At 33.3% G+C, this 18031-nt stretch overlaps 1 protein-coding gene across 15 annotated transcripts in view; it reads right to left on the bottom strand.

Annotated features, from left to right (window-relative positions):
• The window catches only part of LRRIQ1 (leucine rich repeats and IQ motif containing 1), a 208868-nt gene that overhangs the window by 108431 nt on the left and 82406 nt on the right, over window positions 1-18031 (bottom strand). For 11 of the 15 annotated variants that reach the window (XR_004728920.3, XR_004728921.3, XM_035257158.3 and 8 more), the window contains 2 exons: window positions 16034-16241; window positions 4917-5036 (listed from right to left, as the gene is read on the bottom strand). Coding sequence is in view for 11 of the 15 variants with exons in the window: in XM_035257158.3 (XP_035113049.3) it covers window positions 4917-5036; window positions 16034-16241 (328 nt within the window). In the remaining 4 variants the exon portion in view is untranslated. Of the gene's footprint in view, window positions 1-1961; window positions 3695-4916; window positions 5037-5184; window positions 5342-16033; window positions 16242-18031 lie in introns of those variants that run through there. The other 4 variants (XM_035257166.3, XM_035257167.3, XR_004728924.3 and 1 more) reach the window with 4 other exon arrangements.

Below are 18031 nucleotides of genomic sequence, written 5' to 3'. Positions count from 1 at the left end.
TGTATCATTGTCTTCACTGTAGCATCAGTCACAATAACCAAAATATGGAATGAACCTGTGTCCATCAATGGATAAATGAACAAAGGAAACACACCACAGAACATTATTCATCCAAAAAAGATGGGCACCTAATCATTTGCAACAACATGAATGAACGTAGTGGACATTGTGTTAAGAGAGATAAGCCAGGAATCAGAAAGAGAATGCCTCATGAGTTCACTCAGACAGGGAATCTAAGACACTTGATCTCATAGAAGTAGAGAATAGAATGATGATTACTAGGGGTTGAGGTGGTCAGTAGGGGTGGTGGTGGAGGTTGCAGGAGATCTTGATCACAGGATACAAAATTTTCCTTAGATAGAAGAAATAAGTTCAAAAGATCTGTTATGTAACATGATGACTATAGCTAACAATATACTGTGTTCTTGAAAAATGTTAAGAGAGTGAATGTATTCTCACTATAAAAATAATGAGTGAGGTAATGCATATGCTAATTAGCTAGATTTATGCATTTCAAAATGTGTATATACTTCAAACATCAAAGAACAAATATTTGAAATAAATTTGGACAATAGATTTCCAAAACTGATGAAAGATATTTACCACAGATTCAAGCAGCTATATGACCTCACCAACTCCAAGTAGGGCAAATAAAGAAAATCATACCCAGGATGAAAAACAAAAATAGAAAATCAACACTAAAAGTTACCCAGGGGATGGGATAAGAAGCCAATATCTTCAGAGAAGAAAAATAAAGACAATACTGACTTTTCCATGGGAACTATGGAAGCCAGAAATACTAACAAAATGGTATATTTATAAATTGAAAGCCTAACTAGAATACTATACTTAGAGAAGATACCCTTCCAAATATTTGTTAAAAAATGAATTTTCAAGCAATCAAAAACTGATCCATACTAAAGTAATTATTGAAGAGGGTCTTTCAGGCAAAAAAAAAAAAATGATCCTAGATGGAAACATGTTAATGCAGAAAAGAATGAAGTGTATGAAAAAACAAAACACAATTAATTAACTAATAAAGGGAAAAAATAGAACAACAAGAAAACTTGATAAATGCAAAAGAGGGTAAAAAAATGAAAAAAATCAACATAGAACAAATATAAAACAAATAGAAATTATATAAACCAAATTATATTCTAAATTAAAATCAATTAAAATAATCTAAATACTCTAATAATGCCAGAATAAAATATAAAAATAAGTAAACCCAACTATATGCTATTATAAGATACATTTTAAATCTGAAATCACAGGTAAGTTCATGAGAATGGTTAGAAAGATATACATTATGAAAACAGTAGCCAAAAGAAAGATGCTGTAGGCATAAAAATATTAAAGGAAATAGCTCTTAAACAATTAAAGAGGGAAATTATTGTTCAAGAGGAAAATATGATAGAAGGTTCAGTGACACATGATTAAGCTAGCTTCAAAATGTGTATGTCCCAAAAACACAGCTTCAAAGTATGAGGCCAAATCTGAGAGAAGTAAAAGCCAATTTAAAGAAGTCCACCATCACAGTAAGAGATTTTAGAATGCCCCTCCTGCAAATTACTTAGGATACTGAAGATTTTTAAAAAACATAACAAACTCAAGGTAATTGAGCTTTTAGTAACAATATGCTTACCTACAGAATATATACTCCTTTTATGTTCACATGGAACATTTCCAAAAAATATATTGTATGTTGAGACAAAATTTTAACAAAGAACTTCAATCTTATATCAAACTCTCCTAGAAAATAGAAACAGAGGAAACACTTCCCAACCAAATGTATAAGGCCAACATAATATGATACTAAAACCCAAAGCTGAAGCTATATAAGAAACATAATTCATAAAGTCAGTTTCTTTTTTAATAAAATGAGAAAATCCTAAACAAAATAATAGCAAATACAAGCTAGTAATATGTAAAAAAATAATGCATTATAGCTAAGTCAGTTTATTCCAGAAATATAAGGTTTAATGTTTGAAAGTCAAAGTGAGATACATTAAAAAGTAAAAATCCAAATCATATATAGAGTCACCATCATCATCATCAGCAACAGAAGCATCAAATCTCTAAGATACTTAAGGAAGTTAACTTCCTTAAAGTATATAGAGTTTCTGTAAGAAATGTATAGGAAACAACTTAGTGGTGAAATATTGAAAGCTTTCACCCTGAGACAAGAAAATAGAAAAAGACGTTTGCTAACATCACAACTATTTAACATTTTAATGGAAGTATTAATCAGGATAATAGAGCAAGCAAAATAAGTAACAGGTATAAGAACCAGAAAAAAAAGATAAAACTGTTATTCTCACGTGATACGATTGTATATATAGTATATACGAAAGATTTGACAGATAAGCTATTAAAATTAATTAGTGATTTCAGCAAAGTGGTTGAATATGAGTCAATATATAAAAATAACATATTTATATAAATACGTAGGAACAAATCTAACTAAAAATATGTACAAGACCACTATGAACAAAATCTTCATGGGTTCTTGCTATTGTAGATATTCCAGAAAGTTTCAAATATTTTATTTTAGTGAGTACTAACACATCAGAAAGAACAGACACTGACCTTTCATTAACACAAGTCCTTATGAAATAGCAGTTTTCCATATTGAAATTTGTAGTGGAAAACTGAAGTGAGAAAAGAAGGCTTGAATTTACTCACTCTTCAGTTTACTCAATTTCTTCAAAAATAAGAAAAATTCAGTTTTGAAAAACATTGGAGATATATTTAGAATCAAAGTATGCTAGAAAGATTTTGGAGATAAGTGTATCTTAAAAGCATTTAAATTTTTTCCATGAGAGCTAGGCTTTTTTATTAAATAGAAATAAAAACACAGTTTTTCCTAAGAATAAATAGCTGACCTTATAAGGAATTTGAAGTAACAAACAGTTCAATTTCTTTAAGATTTGAGAGATAAAGAGTATAAAACAGTAGTATATTTTCCAATTATATTATCCAAATAGCTACTAAAAACTATTAATGCTGACATTTTTAGAAGCATACTAATCAGCAGCATGTTCCAAAAAAGCATTTAACTAACTTAATAGAACAATGATAAATTTTTAAAGCCTTCTTTTTGATTAAGTTATGCTTGTGCCTAGGAAAATAATTGAGATGTGAACAATAGTGTTCTGCCTCTACAACAGCCTCATCTCCATAGTCTTACTGAAAATATTTTCATAAATTCGTAAGTCAATGTTGCAATGAAATTTGGAGACTTTCAGTAAATTACGTCTGACAGAAAAAAATGAGAAAATACATAAAATAGATTTCAAGTCTCCTAATTGAAATTCAAAAAATACCATACAACTGAATATCAAAATTCTCACTGACATGTCACATAAGCATATAGGCAACCATAAGACAATATTTAACTCTTGAAGTTAGGGAATGTGGTGATATTACTCCCATTTCATTTTTCTATCAACATATGAAAGTTGCCAGACATAAATTTGACCAGTTATTGTGAGATGGCATCTAATAAGAGAGTCTTGAAGCTCATTAAGATACAATAAATGCATTATACATATTTTTTAATAATTTAGTAACAGAATGTCTACACTTGATGTCCTTTTTGTTACACAGTCTGGGGTTGCTGAAGAGATCTTCCCTGGGACCTTCTTAAACTTGGAGCAGTATTCCCAAGTATCATCTATGCAGTCCTTAGAACCTACAGAGATTTACCAACACATTCTTAGTGGTGGAAACTACATAAAGTAACAATCCATCCTTTACTTTGGAGGTGATGCCAACATGTCCCAGTTTATTACACTCTTAGAAATTCCACTGTTATGATGAGCCACTGACTCTTCACAGGGTTTCTCTCTCACCATCACATTCACATCCTTGTTCACTTCTCATGAGCCTTGGCTAAGTGTTGCAAAAAGTTAACTAGAACCCCATTCACACATCTGTTATGTAAGACTACTGGGATTACAATGGTCAGAGTATAAACTTCATGGACAGGTTTTAAGAAAGATAAGCAGAACTTGGGGAAAAATGATGACCATATAGGTAGATGCAGAATAATAAAGAGAAATTTATATGATTCATGTTTGTTTGACACAGACTTTTTTCTAGCATAAAAGATAAGCGTTTTTAAATGATGTAATTATATCATACAAATATCTGTTTTATATTATATGAGTTATATTAATTTATATCCCATCCACTTACAAAAAGGGTTTAAGGCAGTGCATCTACAACTGAGTAGCTAAGCCAAATGCAGTTTAGGATAATTTTATGTCCTGAGAGACTTTATTACTTTCCAATGATACATTGAGAAGAATGCAATACCACCTCTGTTATATTCTTGCCAAAAAAACATAACCTGAATACAATGAGAAGAAACTATTATAACAAACACAAATTCAGAGATATTCTACAAAATAAGTTTTCAGTAATTGTTTAAAGTATTGAGTTTGTAAAATACAGTGAAAAGATGAAGAACTGTTCCATTTTAAAGGAGACTAAGGAAAAATGACAACTAAATGCAATTTATTCTGGATGAGATCTCAGACTAAATATAAAGCATTAGTAGGACAACTTACAAATTTGATAAGGTTGATTAGATCATAATATTGCATCAATGTTAATTCCCTAATTTTGGTAACTGTATTGTAGTTAAATAAGGTATTAACCTCTGGAGAGTATGGTTGACAGGCACCAAGACACTCTTATAAATATTTTACTGCCACCTTTGCCCATTATACAAGCATGTAGGATAAATAAAGATGACGTTAGGAAACGTAGTAGGACACTTTCTCAAGTGTTATTTGAAAAAGATCTGTAACAATGTTAACAAAATAAACACCTCAGAAACTGGTTTAGCTTCAAAATAGTACACTAAACTATTTTAAGACAAATATTTATATACTGTAGTTGGTACTTACCTCATTAAATGCAAAATCCTCTAGATCTATTTCTCTGTATTCTTCATCGGATTCATCATTCTTAATAGCTTCTAGAGCTGTTGTCAGTTTCTTTCGCAAAATAAAGCCCTTCCAAACTGCCTAAACAAAAATGTAAAGTATGTTACACAAGGTTATAGATCAAACTCCAAAAGAGATTCTCTGTGTTATCCCATTAGGAAGATAAAACATCTTAGACCTAAGTTTAATGACACAATAATCTGTTTTTTGAACTTTATGTGACACTTACAACTGAAAGATAAATTAAATGATGGCATGTGTCTAAAGTTCTGAATCTCAGGAGACTTTTTTTGTAGTAAGCAGAAAAGAATCTTTAAAACTCCCTCAACTGCACACGTAGGTCAACCAATCAATTATCTTACAATTCCTCCAGGACCCATTCTAAACTAAGAAGAAAGAGACACAAAGGAAAACTAATTTTGATAATTTTCAGATGATTATGTATAAAATAAACTAAAGCACAATTAGGAAAACATCAACATATATAAATGGCCATATTACACAGGGAATATTATGGCCTATAACGATGAACTAATTTCATTTTTAAATAAATTAAGCATAAAAGAACAGAATTTAACACATTCAGATTACTCAATAATCCTGGAGTAGGATGCGCTTTCATAACTGTAACTCCAAAGAAAAATATAGTTTGTAAAAAATGAATATCTTTGTATTTATAAATATAAAGAATATATTTAGGCTGCTGGGGAATGAGCTTCAGATTATATTGCGTAAAACCATGGGAGAAATAAGTGTTTTTCATGTTACTGCTTATCTATGAAAACTGTGTATAAATATAAACATATATGTTATATAAGCATATATACTGAAGTATATATGTATAGATACACATTTTAAAAAGCTCAAATTACAAAATTAATTTTATTAATGGTTACCTATGAAGGCATAAAACGAGGTAGAATATATAGCAATAGAAGCCAGACTTCTCTAAATACATCTTGCTTGGATTTGACTTTCAAACTATGCACATGCTTAAGAGAATCATGAAACAAAGTAAATACGAAATAGAAAGAAATAACTAGTTATTTAAAGTGACTTTAAAATAGATTTATTTGACTACAACCAGGTGAAAAATACCCAAAAGACAAATTCAGCCACAAAAGAAATCTTAAAATGGTTTTCGGTAATCATATTGTTAGTATAATAATATTTTCCTTCTGAAATGTACACACACACACACAGAGAGAGAGAAGAAAAACCATGTATGACAATAGCAGTTACCCACAATCTTTGTTAACAGCCAGCCTAGAAAGCCAAACCATAATCTCTGCAGCCAATAATCCAAGAGTCTAAATCACTATCTCTGCAGCAATTAGCCAAGAATGGTCAATACTTGATCAATGACCCATCTTCCTTGTTTTTAACTCTACTTCTAACTCAGGAACAACCAGAGAAAGCCAAACATGCTTCCCAAACCAATCACATAAGATACTGTTCTTCCAGTCTCCCCCGCACCCCCGCACCTACTTTCCCCATGCCAACACCTCCAATAGAGCATATCTGAAGCTTTCTCTTTTTCAACTAAAAGCTTTCCCACTCCCTTCCCTGTCTGGGGGCCTATGCCAAAGGCAAGTGATGATGGCTGACTCACTTATTAGCATATACTCTGAGTACCACATTTTTTTTCTCATTTGTATCACCTTTATTTCTACTGTATATGTATGTGTGTACAAACCCACATACACATACATATGCACACACAGGAGAGCAAGGAGAACAAAAGCAATTATGACAATGTCAGTAAAACCTAGGATTGTCTATAGAAGAAAAGAGATGCAAATATACAATTAAATAAGTAAAAATTCTATAGCCCTAAATATAATTTTAAAATATCAATATGCACCCATTGCATATATTTTCTAAAAATATCTATTTGCAAACTAAGTACATTGAAAGTAAATTATATGCATGATGACCATGCTAGTAGCAACCAGTATTCCTAAAATCCACATGGGGTGCTCTGTATATCATTTCCATTAAAGGAACAAAGGATCTTTAGAGAAATAACTGATTCTAAGCTTGGGCAAAAATCTATGCCAAATGAACCTAGAATATTGTGTCATATTATAAAGCAAGGACAATTTTAAAGACTACTAATTATATCATAAAGTGAACTTGAGACTACCACTGGCCATATAAAAGACCACCATTTAAGCAGCAATAAGAATAATAACTGCAATGGAATTAAATATGTATTTTTAAAATTTGTGTTAATTATCATAGTACTCATTTTGGTGAGCTCTGGAGGATGGCAGGTGACCTCATTAATCTAAACATTGTTAAATAAAGAAAAACTATTGATATCAAGTATTTAACCTACCTTTTCAATATGAACTATGCCTTAAGATAACTGAATAAAGTTTTTTTGTATTTATATACTTTATAAATAAACAGTAGTAGATATAACACTATTGTGAAAACCATTAATAAAATAATTAATTTAGGCAATGTTTATCAATGGCCAGTAATATTCCTGAAAGAGAGGCAACAAGATACTATGTACCTCACTTTTGTAATACAACCACTACCTATAAAATATTCTTGCTAAAAAAATCAAACCTTAATCAGAACAAACATTGGATCTTACTATCGATTTACAGAAAATAAGGAGATGAGAAACATGTTAAATGATGTCATAAGGATGCATTTGGCAAAATTCAGAAATTGGAAAACCCTACAGAACAAATGACCTGCTACTTCAATACATAAATTGCAAGAAAAAGAAGGGAGTTGCTATACAATAAAAGACGTAAGTAACATATAAAATGAAACTTTGAGTGATGATGATGTATTTTGATTAAGAAAAATCTGTAAACAAATGTGTATTAAATGGAACAGGAATTTTGAATGCTGATATGATATTTGGTGATAGTGAAAAATAATTATAATTTTAAGGTTGATAATGTATTACAACTCTATTAAAAGCAATAGGTCTTAAAGAAATTCATGCTAAAACATTTATAAAGAAATACTTTATTTCAAATAATCTAGTGATGAGGAGAGAGATGTGAGCTGGTTTAAAAAAAATCAGTATTGACCTGTAGTTCAACTCATGTTGAAGGTAGGTATATGGGGTCTTTTGGGTGTTCTCTGTATGTTTGAAGTGCTTTATAACTAAATGTTTAGAAAGTAACAGATGGTACACTTATTCTTTTTCTTACAATCAGTATAGTTAACATCAAGTCAGAAATCAAGCTTCATGTGACTTTACAAGCTCCTTTTGCTGGTTGTCATTTATAATTTCCAATGATTAAGGATATAATCATAATTCTTGATGTAAATGCAAAAGAACAGTATTCTTCCATGGAGATTATCATATACAAATCAAAGAGGGTAAATACGTAGCATGGATTTCAAAATTTATTGAATATCTATTATATGCAAGGCACACATGACATAGCAGAGACTAAAACAGACAAAAAAAATCCTCTATGCATAGACTTCCCATTTTAAAGAGGACTGAGACTGAAAATAAAATATATAAAGAAACTAAACTATATGCTAAATAAATGCTATGGACAAAAATAACAGTCACAAGAGATGGGGAGCATTGAGAAAGCTATTTTAAATAGGGTAACCTAAGAACCTCCCCCTGTGTATTTAACCTTTGAATATACATGCATAATGGATCCTATGAGCCACCAACCTAAAGATATCATCAGCAGGCAAAATTAATAGCCTGAATGTTTTTCTTACACCTTTGCTCTGCTTAAAACAGTAGAGCAAGATTTCCGCAGCGGCCTACAACTGAAATTTCCCATGCATTCCTGCACTCCCATTCTGTGGCCAACTGGTCTTGCACTACTCAAATCAGAAGCTGTGCTGCAGCCTCTACTGCTGCCAACAGTCTTGAGCCTGTGGTCCTGAGCAGGAGTTGGAAGATGCAGATACAGACAGGCACTCTGTGACTCAGTGATACTCCTGTATTTGAATCTACAAGCTTTTCACAAGTGGTGGGCCCAGTCCTTAGTTATGCTTATTAATAGCCTGATTTATCTGATACCGTATAGTAGAGATTTTCTTTTCCCAGCCTGTGATAAAAAAATACTTGAGCCTTTCAATGTTGCCTCCTTCCTCCCAAAAAATTGTGAGAAACTCAGGTTTCTATGAATAGGTATAGTTACGTACCCTACTTTCTGACTGGGAGAGAGCAGTGTCAAAGAGACTAGTTCCCCATAACTCTACTCTTTTACACATCCAACATGGCTGGCTTGAAAATTCAATTACCTTTTTCAAACCCTGAAACATATCCACTACATCTACTCATGGTCCCACTTTCTCTTCCTGGAAGAAATTTGTTTCAATCAAACCTCACCATCTATTTCAACATCCTCCTTTTTATCTTTCTGCAAGGCAACCTCACTATAGGAGAAGTGACAATATTAGGATATTGTCACTCCCTTAGAAGAATTACAATTTATTTGCTCTTGCTTATGTGTCAGGTTTCAGATTCCATTTATACATACTGAGATCTCATTCCAGGAAAACGTGCAGTAGGTTTGAGAGTCCAGGAGATGCTGTGGTATGTAGTAGATTTATTACCTAAACTGTTTTTCTACTTTTTCTGATATATCTTTCTTTTTACCAACCTACAAAATTCTAACTCAAATTATGATTGTTATCAATATTTTCAAGAGAGGTCAAAATTATCTGTAAAGAGAAAAATATAAAAATCATATCAGATTGCCATGTAGATTAAACTAGAAAATTTAAACATGATGATAGGCATATGATAATCACATAATATGCACTCAATAAATATATTTCCCCCAATTTCATTGACATTTTACTTTCAATAACTTTATTAACTTAGTTTAACAAATAAGAAAATAATGTGATATTTAACATTGTATGTTAAAAAATATATTTCATTTCAATCCTTCTTAAGCCCAGGCTCTTTCTGCTATATCATGCTCTACTCCCTTAGAATGTTTAGGCAGTCTAAAATTTATATTTTACAATGAGTCATTTAAGAAGCTAGATGATTGTTACCAGCAGATGTGGAAATGGAGTTCACTTCAATGATTTGAAGTACTGCGATGCACAAAAGAGACTTACATTAAGTTAAAAAGAAATACTGAATTATGCTTCTTTTTGTTATGTTTCAAATAAACTCAACCAAAGAACTCACAACAGAGATATCGACCACAACTAGACTATTTGATAAAGTAATGAATTTTCTCTTTGTTGAGAGAAGGGAAGCAAAAGTTGAATTTTTATTTCCTGTCAATACTGAAAAATGTATTGTTTGTCCAGTGATGACAGGCGGGAGTTTGGATGCATGGCATCTACATTACTTAGGTAGCAAAATAACATTTGGAGATAGTAACTGAAGTTTCTTTCTATTTTTTTCTCAGAGTTTCCTTGAATCAATTGCTGTCTCCTCACTCCCACCCCTAGCAAGCAACTAAAATAGCTTTGCCTGTGCATTGTTCTCAGTAGGAGTACTGAATAAACTAATTAATTAAACAGAAATACTGGATACATTCATTAGCAACTCAGCAGAGGTATTTCTCTTGAAATATTATGTCTTTAATATTAAGAGCCAGGAACTTGAGAGGAAAGGTAATTTCTCTTTTTCTTAATTTTAAGACCATTCTTCCAGTTCCTTTTCCTAAATACCTTGGAGACATCCCTGATTCCTCTATCTCTCAGGCATTTACTCTCAAGATAAAATCAACATATATTCTGTAATGTGATATTCTTACCACCTCCTCTGCTGATACTTGGGCCCATGCCAATATTATCTCTTGCCTGGATTACTGCAATAGGCTGCTAACTGATTTTGCACTTTTGCCTCCGCCCTCTGACAGTATAACTGTGACACAGAGTAAATGTGACCATGTCAATCTACTCTTCAAATTCCACCAATGTCTTTCCATATCATATAACACCTTTGATTTATAAATCCTACTCTTCTTTTCATCACTGTTTTGTCACAGTAGCCTCTTGCTACTTCTTAAACACTGTGGGTAGGCTACTAAACCATTGCCTTAGAATCTGATGTTCCTTTGCCTGGAATATTCTTCCCACAGATATAATGGCTAAGTCTCTCTCCAATGTCACATTTCCTAATCTTACATATCCCTCCTAACTAAAATGATAAACTTCCCTTTGATACTCCTATCCCACTTTTCCTGCTTTATATTTTTACCCACAGTATTTCTCATAGCTAACATATTTATTACCTGCATGTTCCAACAGAATGTAAGCTAGAAAGATTTTCGTAGCAAGAAATATTTGCAGAATGAATAAAGGAAATTGCTAAATCTTGTTTAATTACTATCATTTAAATTAGGTACAATATGATGAATTTCTACAGATCTTATTTTATTTAGTTAATAATTGCATCCTCCACCAGGAGATAAAATCCATGAAGGTAGGCATCGTGTTGGTTTTACATTTTATTTCCTGAGCCTAGAACAATTCCTGAGAAGCCATAGCTTCTAAAAAAATTTGATGAGTAAACAATTTTTTTAAAATGAGTGTGATCAAGATGAACTTCATTTTAGAACCTGGTCTTGGAATATACTTTGTGAACTGCCTGTGGGACCATGTGGTAAAGTGCTACCAGTGGCATCTAAGAGTTGAGAGAAGTCCCTGGTCAAGAAGAGAGTGGGGACCAATATCAACATCCTTTAAGAAAAGAACTTTCAACCTAAAATTTCATACCCAGCCAAACTAAGCTTCATAAGCAAAGGAGAAAAAAAAATCCTTTATGGACAAGCAATTGCTGAGAGATTTCGTCACTACCAGGCCTGCCTTACAAGAGGTCCTGAAAGTAGCATTAAATATGGAAAGGAACAACCAGTACCAGCCACTCCAAAAACATATCAAATGGTAAAGACCACCAACACAATGAAGAAACTGCATCAACTAACAGGCAAAACAACCAGCTAGCATCAAAATGGCAGGATCAAATTTACACATAACAATATTAACCTTAAATGTAAATGGGCAAAAGGCCCCAATCAAAAGACACAGACTGGGAAATTGGATAAAAGGCCAAGACCCATTGGTATGCTGTATTCAGGAAACCCATCTTACATGCAAGGACACATAGGCTCAAAATAAAGGGATGGAGGAAGATTTACCAAGTAAATGGAGAGCAAAATAAAAAGCAGGAGTTACAATCCTCATCTCTGACAAAATGGATTTTAAACCGACAAAGATCAAAAGAGACAAAGAAGGCCATTACATAATGGTAAAAAGATCAATGCAACAAGAAGAGCTCACAATCCTAAATATATACTCACCCAGTACAGGAGCACCCAGATACATAAAGCAAGTTCTTAACGACCTACAAAGAGACTTTGACTCCCACGCAATAATAGTGGGAGACTTTAACACTCCACTGTCAATATTAAACAGACAACGAGACAGAAAATTAACAAGGACATGCAGGACTTGAAGTCAAATCTGGACCAAGCATACCTAATAGACAGCTACAGAACTCTCCACCCCAAATCCACAGAACATACATTCTTCTCAGCACCATATCACACCTGCTCTAAAACTGATCACATAATTGGAAGTAAATCACTCCTCAGCAAATTTAAAAGAATGGAAATAATAACAAGCACTCTCTCGGACCACAGTGCAATCAAATCAGAACTCAGGATTAAGAAACTAACTCAGAACCATACAACTTTATGGAAACTGAACAACTTGCTTTTGAATGTTGACTGGATAAACAATGAAATGAAGGCAGAAATAAAGACGTTCTTCAAAACCAATCAGAACGAAGACACAATGTACCAGAATCTCTGGGATACATTTAAAGTAGTATCTAGAGGGAAATTTATAGCATTAAATGCCCAAATGAGAAGTGACAACACCCTATTGTCAAAATTGAAAGAGCTTAAGGAGCAAAATCAAAAAAACTCAAAACCTAGCAGAAGACAAGAAATAACTAAGATCAGAACATAACCGAAGGAAAGAGACACACACACACAAAAAAAAAAACCCTTCAAAAAATCAATAAATCCAGAAGCTGGTTTTTTGAAAAGATCAACAGACTAGACCACTAGCCAGAGAAAAGAGAGAATAATCAAATAGATGCAATAAAAATCAATAAAGGGGATATCACCACTGATTCCACACAAACACAAACTACCATACGAGATTACTACAAACAACTCTACATATATAAACTAGTAAACCTGGAAAAAGTGGATAAATTCCTGGACACTTGTAACCTCCCAAGCCTAAACCAGGAAGAAGCTGAAACCCTGAATAGACTAATAACAAGGGCTGAAGTCGAGGCAGCAATTAAGAGCCTACCAACCAAAAAAAGTCTAGGTCCAGAAGGGTTCACAGCTAAATTCTACCAGATATACAAAGAGGAGCTGGTACCACTCCTTCTGAAACTATTTCAAATAATCCAAAAAGAGGGAATCCTTCACAAATCATTTTATGAGACCAACATCATCCTGATACTAAAACTCGACAGAGACTCAACAAGAAAAGAAAACTTCAGGCTAATATCCATGATGAACATAGATGCAAAAATCTTCAATAAAATACTGGCAAACCGATTGCAACAGTATATCAAAAAGCTTATCCATCATGATCAAGACTTCATCCCGGGGTGCAAGGCTGGTTCAACATACACAAGTCTATAAACGTAATCCACCACATAAAGCAAAGACAAAAACCACATGATTATCTCAATAGATGCAAATAAGGCCTTCGACAAAATTTAACAGCGCTTTATGCTAAAAACTCTCAATAAACTATGTATCGATGGAATGTATCTCAAAAATAGTAAAAGCTATGTATAACAAACCCACAGCCAATATCATAATGAATGGGCAAAAACTGAAGGATTATCTTCGAAATCTGGCACTAGACAAGGATGCCCTTTTTCACCACTCCTATTTAATATAGTATTAGAAGTTCTAGCCAGAGCAATCCAGCAAGAAAAAGAAATAAACGGTATTCAATTAGGAAAGGAGGAAGTCAAATTGTCTCTATTTGCAGACGACATGATTGTATATCTAGAAGACCCCATCATCTCAGCCCAAAACCTCCTGAAACTGAAAAGCACCTTCAGCAAAGTCTCACGATACAAAATCAATGTGCAAAAATCACAAGCATTCCTATACACCAATAACAGACTGAAAGAGAGCCAAATCAATAATGAACTGCCATTCACAATTGCTACAAAGAGAATAAAATACCTAGATATCCAAACAACAAAGGATGTAAAGGACTTCTTCAAGGAAACTACAAATCACTGCTCAACGAAATAAGAGAGGACACAAACAGATGGAAAAACATTCCATGTTCACAGTTAGGAATAATCATATTGTGAAAATGGCCATACTGCCCAAAGTAATTTATAGATTTAATGCTATCCCCATCGAGCTACCAGTGACCTTCTTCACAGAACTGGAGAAAACTACCTTAAACTTCATATGGTATCAAAGAGAGCATTCATACTCAAGAAAATCCTAAGTAAAAAGAACAAAGCTGGAAGCATCAAGCTACCTGACTTCAAACTATACTACAAGGCTACAGTAATCAAAACAGCATGGTACTGGAACCAAAACAGAAATACAGACCAATGGAACAGAACAGAGGCCTCAGAGGCAATGCCACACATCTACAACCATCTGATCTTTGACAAATTTGACAAAAACAAGCAATGGGGAAAGAATTCCCTGATTAATAAATGGTATTGGGAAAACTGGCTACCCATATGTAGAAAGCAGAAACTGGACCCCTTTCTGACACCATACACTAAAGTTAACTCCAGATGGATTAAAGACTTAAACATAAGACCTAACACCATAAAAACCCTAGGAGTAAACATAGGCAAAACCATTCAAGACAGAGGCATAGGCAAGGGCTCATGACTAAAACACCAAAAGAATTGGCAACAAAAGCCAAAATAAACAAATAGGATCTAATTAAACTCCAGAGCTTCTGTACAGCAAAAGAAACAATCATGAGAGTGAACTGACAACCAATAGAATAAAAAAAACATTTTGTAATCTACTCATCTGACAAAGGGCTAATATCCAGAATCTACAAAGAACTAAAACACATTTACAAGAAAAAACTTAAAAACCCATTCAAAAGTGGGTGAAGGACATGGACATACACTTTTCAAAAGAAGACGTATAGGGGGCCAACAAACATATAAAAAAATGCTCATCATCACTGGTCATTAGAGAAATGCAAATCAAAACCACATTGAGATACCACCTCGGGGCAGTTAGAATGGTAACTACCAAAAAATCTGGAGACAACAGATGCTGGAGAGGATATGGAGAAATGGAAACACTTTTAAACTGTTGGTGTGAGTGTAAATTAGTTCAACCACTGTGGAAGAAGACAGTGTGGCAATTCCTCAAGCATCTAGAAATAGAAATTCCATTTGACCCAACAATCTCATTACTAGGTATATACCCAAGGGATTATAAATCGTTCTGTTATAAAGACACATGCACATGTATGTTCATTGAGGCACTATTTATAATAGCAAAGACATTGAACCAACCCAAATGCCCATCAATGATAGACTGGACAAGGAAAATGTGGCATATATACACCATGGAATACTATGCAGCCATAAAAAATGAGTTTGCGTCCTTTACAGGGATATGGATGAATCTGGAAACCATAATTCTCAGCAAACTGACACAGAACAGAAAATCAAATACCACATGTTTTCACTCATAGGCAGTAGTTGAACAATGAGAACACATGAACACAGGGAGGTGAGCATCACACACTGGGGTCTGCTGAGGGGGCTAGGAGAAAAACAGTGGAAGGTTGGGAGGTTAGGGAGAGATAATATAGGGAGAAATGCCAGATATAGGTGACGGGGGGATGGAGGCAGCAAACCACCTTACCATGTATGTACCTATAAAAAAATCCTGCATGATCTGCACATGTACCCCAGAACCTAAAGTACAATAAGAAGACAAAAAGAAATAAATCTACATAACTGTAATCACTGAGATTTGGAGGTGAATTTCATACAGAATAAACCATGAAAGATGACTAATATATCTTTTGTGACTATGTTACCAAGGATTGAAGTTAACCTGAATAAGAATAGCAGCCTCCTCCCTCTGTTTTTGTTTTTGGATATTCACAATACTTTCTCTTTTTTCTTTCTTTAAAATAGTCTGATTCTTGATGAAAGAATTTAGCAGGCTTTCTGTTGCAGCAGTATGTAGCCTTGTGGAGAAATGAATCTGTCTGCGGATGAGGTAACCACGCCAGTATGACTGGATTACCACAGCTGCCATACTATTAGGAGGAGAAAAACAAAACACATTTTAAATTATCTGTAAATACACACTTGTAAAAAAAGGCCCTCATGAGCAATATTTTAAACAAAGGACTTATAAAGTATTATTTAAAAATAAGACCACTTCTTTTATCATTGTCATAGAAGTAAAAATGGTAAGAAAATCTTCCAATCTGAAGAAAAGAAATGGGCCAGTATTTGGGTATGTGAGTAAAAGGGATTTTCATTTGTTTCTTTTAAGGAGGGAGATTTATAGAGTTTTTGTATCATTCTGGGGATATTTGTCCAGAGACAAGGGGAAAAAGTGATGAGGCAGAAGAGAGAGGACAAATATAGGAGCTAGTGTTGACTTGGCAATAGAGGGTAAAATTCTATTCATTGTGGAGACGTAACCTTGGAGTGTAAGGGGAAGGAGGCTTCCTTTATTATAAGAGAAAGCACCCTATCAGGTGCTTAGGAGCTTCACTTTCTTCTCTGCCCACACACAAGTAGTTAAATTACACTCTTAGAGACTCAGTAATAAATACTTAACATTTTCAGGTCCACATCTATTTGCCAATTTCAGGCACTGAATGAATCAAAGCTATGTGTTTTACATTAGCAAAATTTGAATTAAAATGTACATTGATTATAAAAGTATATTTTCAGTGCATTTAGTAATTTAACTCTTACTAATCGGAAATGTTTTCCTTTCCCAACACAGATTATTAGAGAAATATTATCAATGTAAAGAGTGTTGTCAAAGTCCTGACTATTCCGTCTTAATCTCTTTTCAAATTCCTGACTTTGGCTTAAAAAGAGGAGAAGTAATTCTTGGCCTATCTTCATTTCCCAATGTTCCCTTGAAATCATTTTCAATAATTTTATAATTGCCAAATCCAATGAAATTTCTTCATTCCTCATACAATTTAGTTTAAGGCAAAGTGGAATGAAGTGATGAACTCTGCTACACATGACCATACATTTTTTTTTTTCCTCATAGTAATACGTTTCTGGAAAGTTAGAAAGGAATTATAAAGCCATTTTCTATTGCTGTTTTGCCTTATTATCCATATTACTATCATCATCATTGTTATTATCATCATTACCATTTTATGTAAAGTCAGTAGAAGGTTTCAGTCTGTTTTACTATGAGCAGAATATTGAAGTTAATGGGTAAAATATATGGTCTGAGATAAACTACTTGAATGTCCAATACTTTAAAAAAATATTCATGTTACAAAAATCATTTCCTCCTCCTCCTACAGTAAACAGAACTTTGTAAATTTTGATATAGATATAATTCACATTTATTCATTTAATAATTCATTCATTACTTCATCTTTTGAACAAAAATCGATTAGGGGATTTCAAAAGCATTTAAATGGGCATTTTAAGTGACAAAAAAAAAAGAATTAGAAAACACATTTGCAATATGTAACTAGCAAAATTAAAAGGCTTATGGGAAAACACATAAAACCTGAGATAGTATCTTGTATTTCTTTATAGACATATAAGTTTCACTGACTGTAATTGTAATTTCTTGTAAAGCCATTGATTGCATGAATTCCTCAGCCTAATAGCATCAAAATTCCACAGGGAAAACAAAAACAAAAGGTAGATGCAGGCTATTTTCTTCAGTGACACTAACATGGACTACTTTTCACTACATTGAAAGCAGGGAAAGAAGCTGACTTTATGGTTTCCTAAATGTAGGGGGTACTCCAGGTTGAGAAAAACATCATCCTCATCACCATTCTGGCAAAAATGATAATGTCAAAAGTGTCAGTGGAATAAGAGCACATGTAAA

Source organism: Callithrix jacchus, chromosome 9 (genome assembly GCF_049354715.1).
Source record: "Callithrix jacchus isolate 240 chromosome 9, calJac240_pri, whole genome shotgun sequence".
Lineage (NCBI taxonomy): Eukaryota > Metazoa > Chordata > Mammalia > Primates > Cebidae > Callithrix > Callithrix jacchus.
Note: the sequence above shows the minus strand (reverse complement) of the source record. Positions and strands in the feature narration are given on the sequence as shown.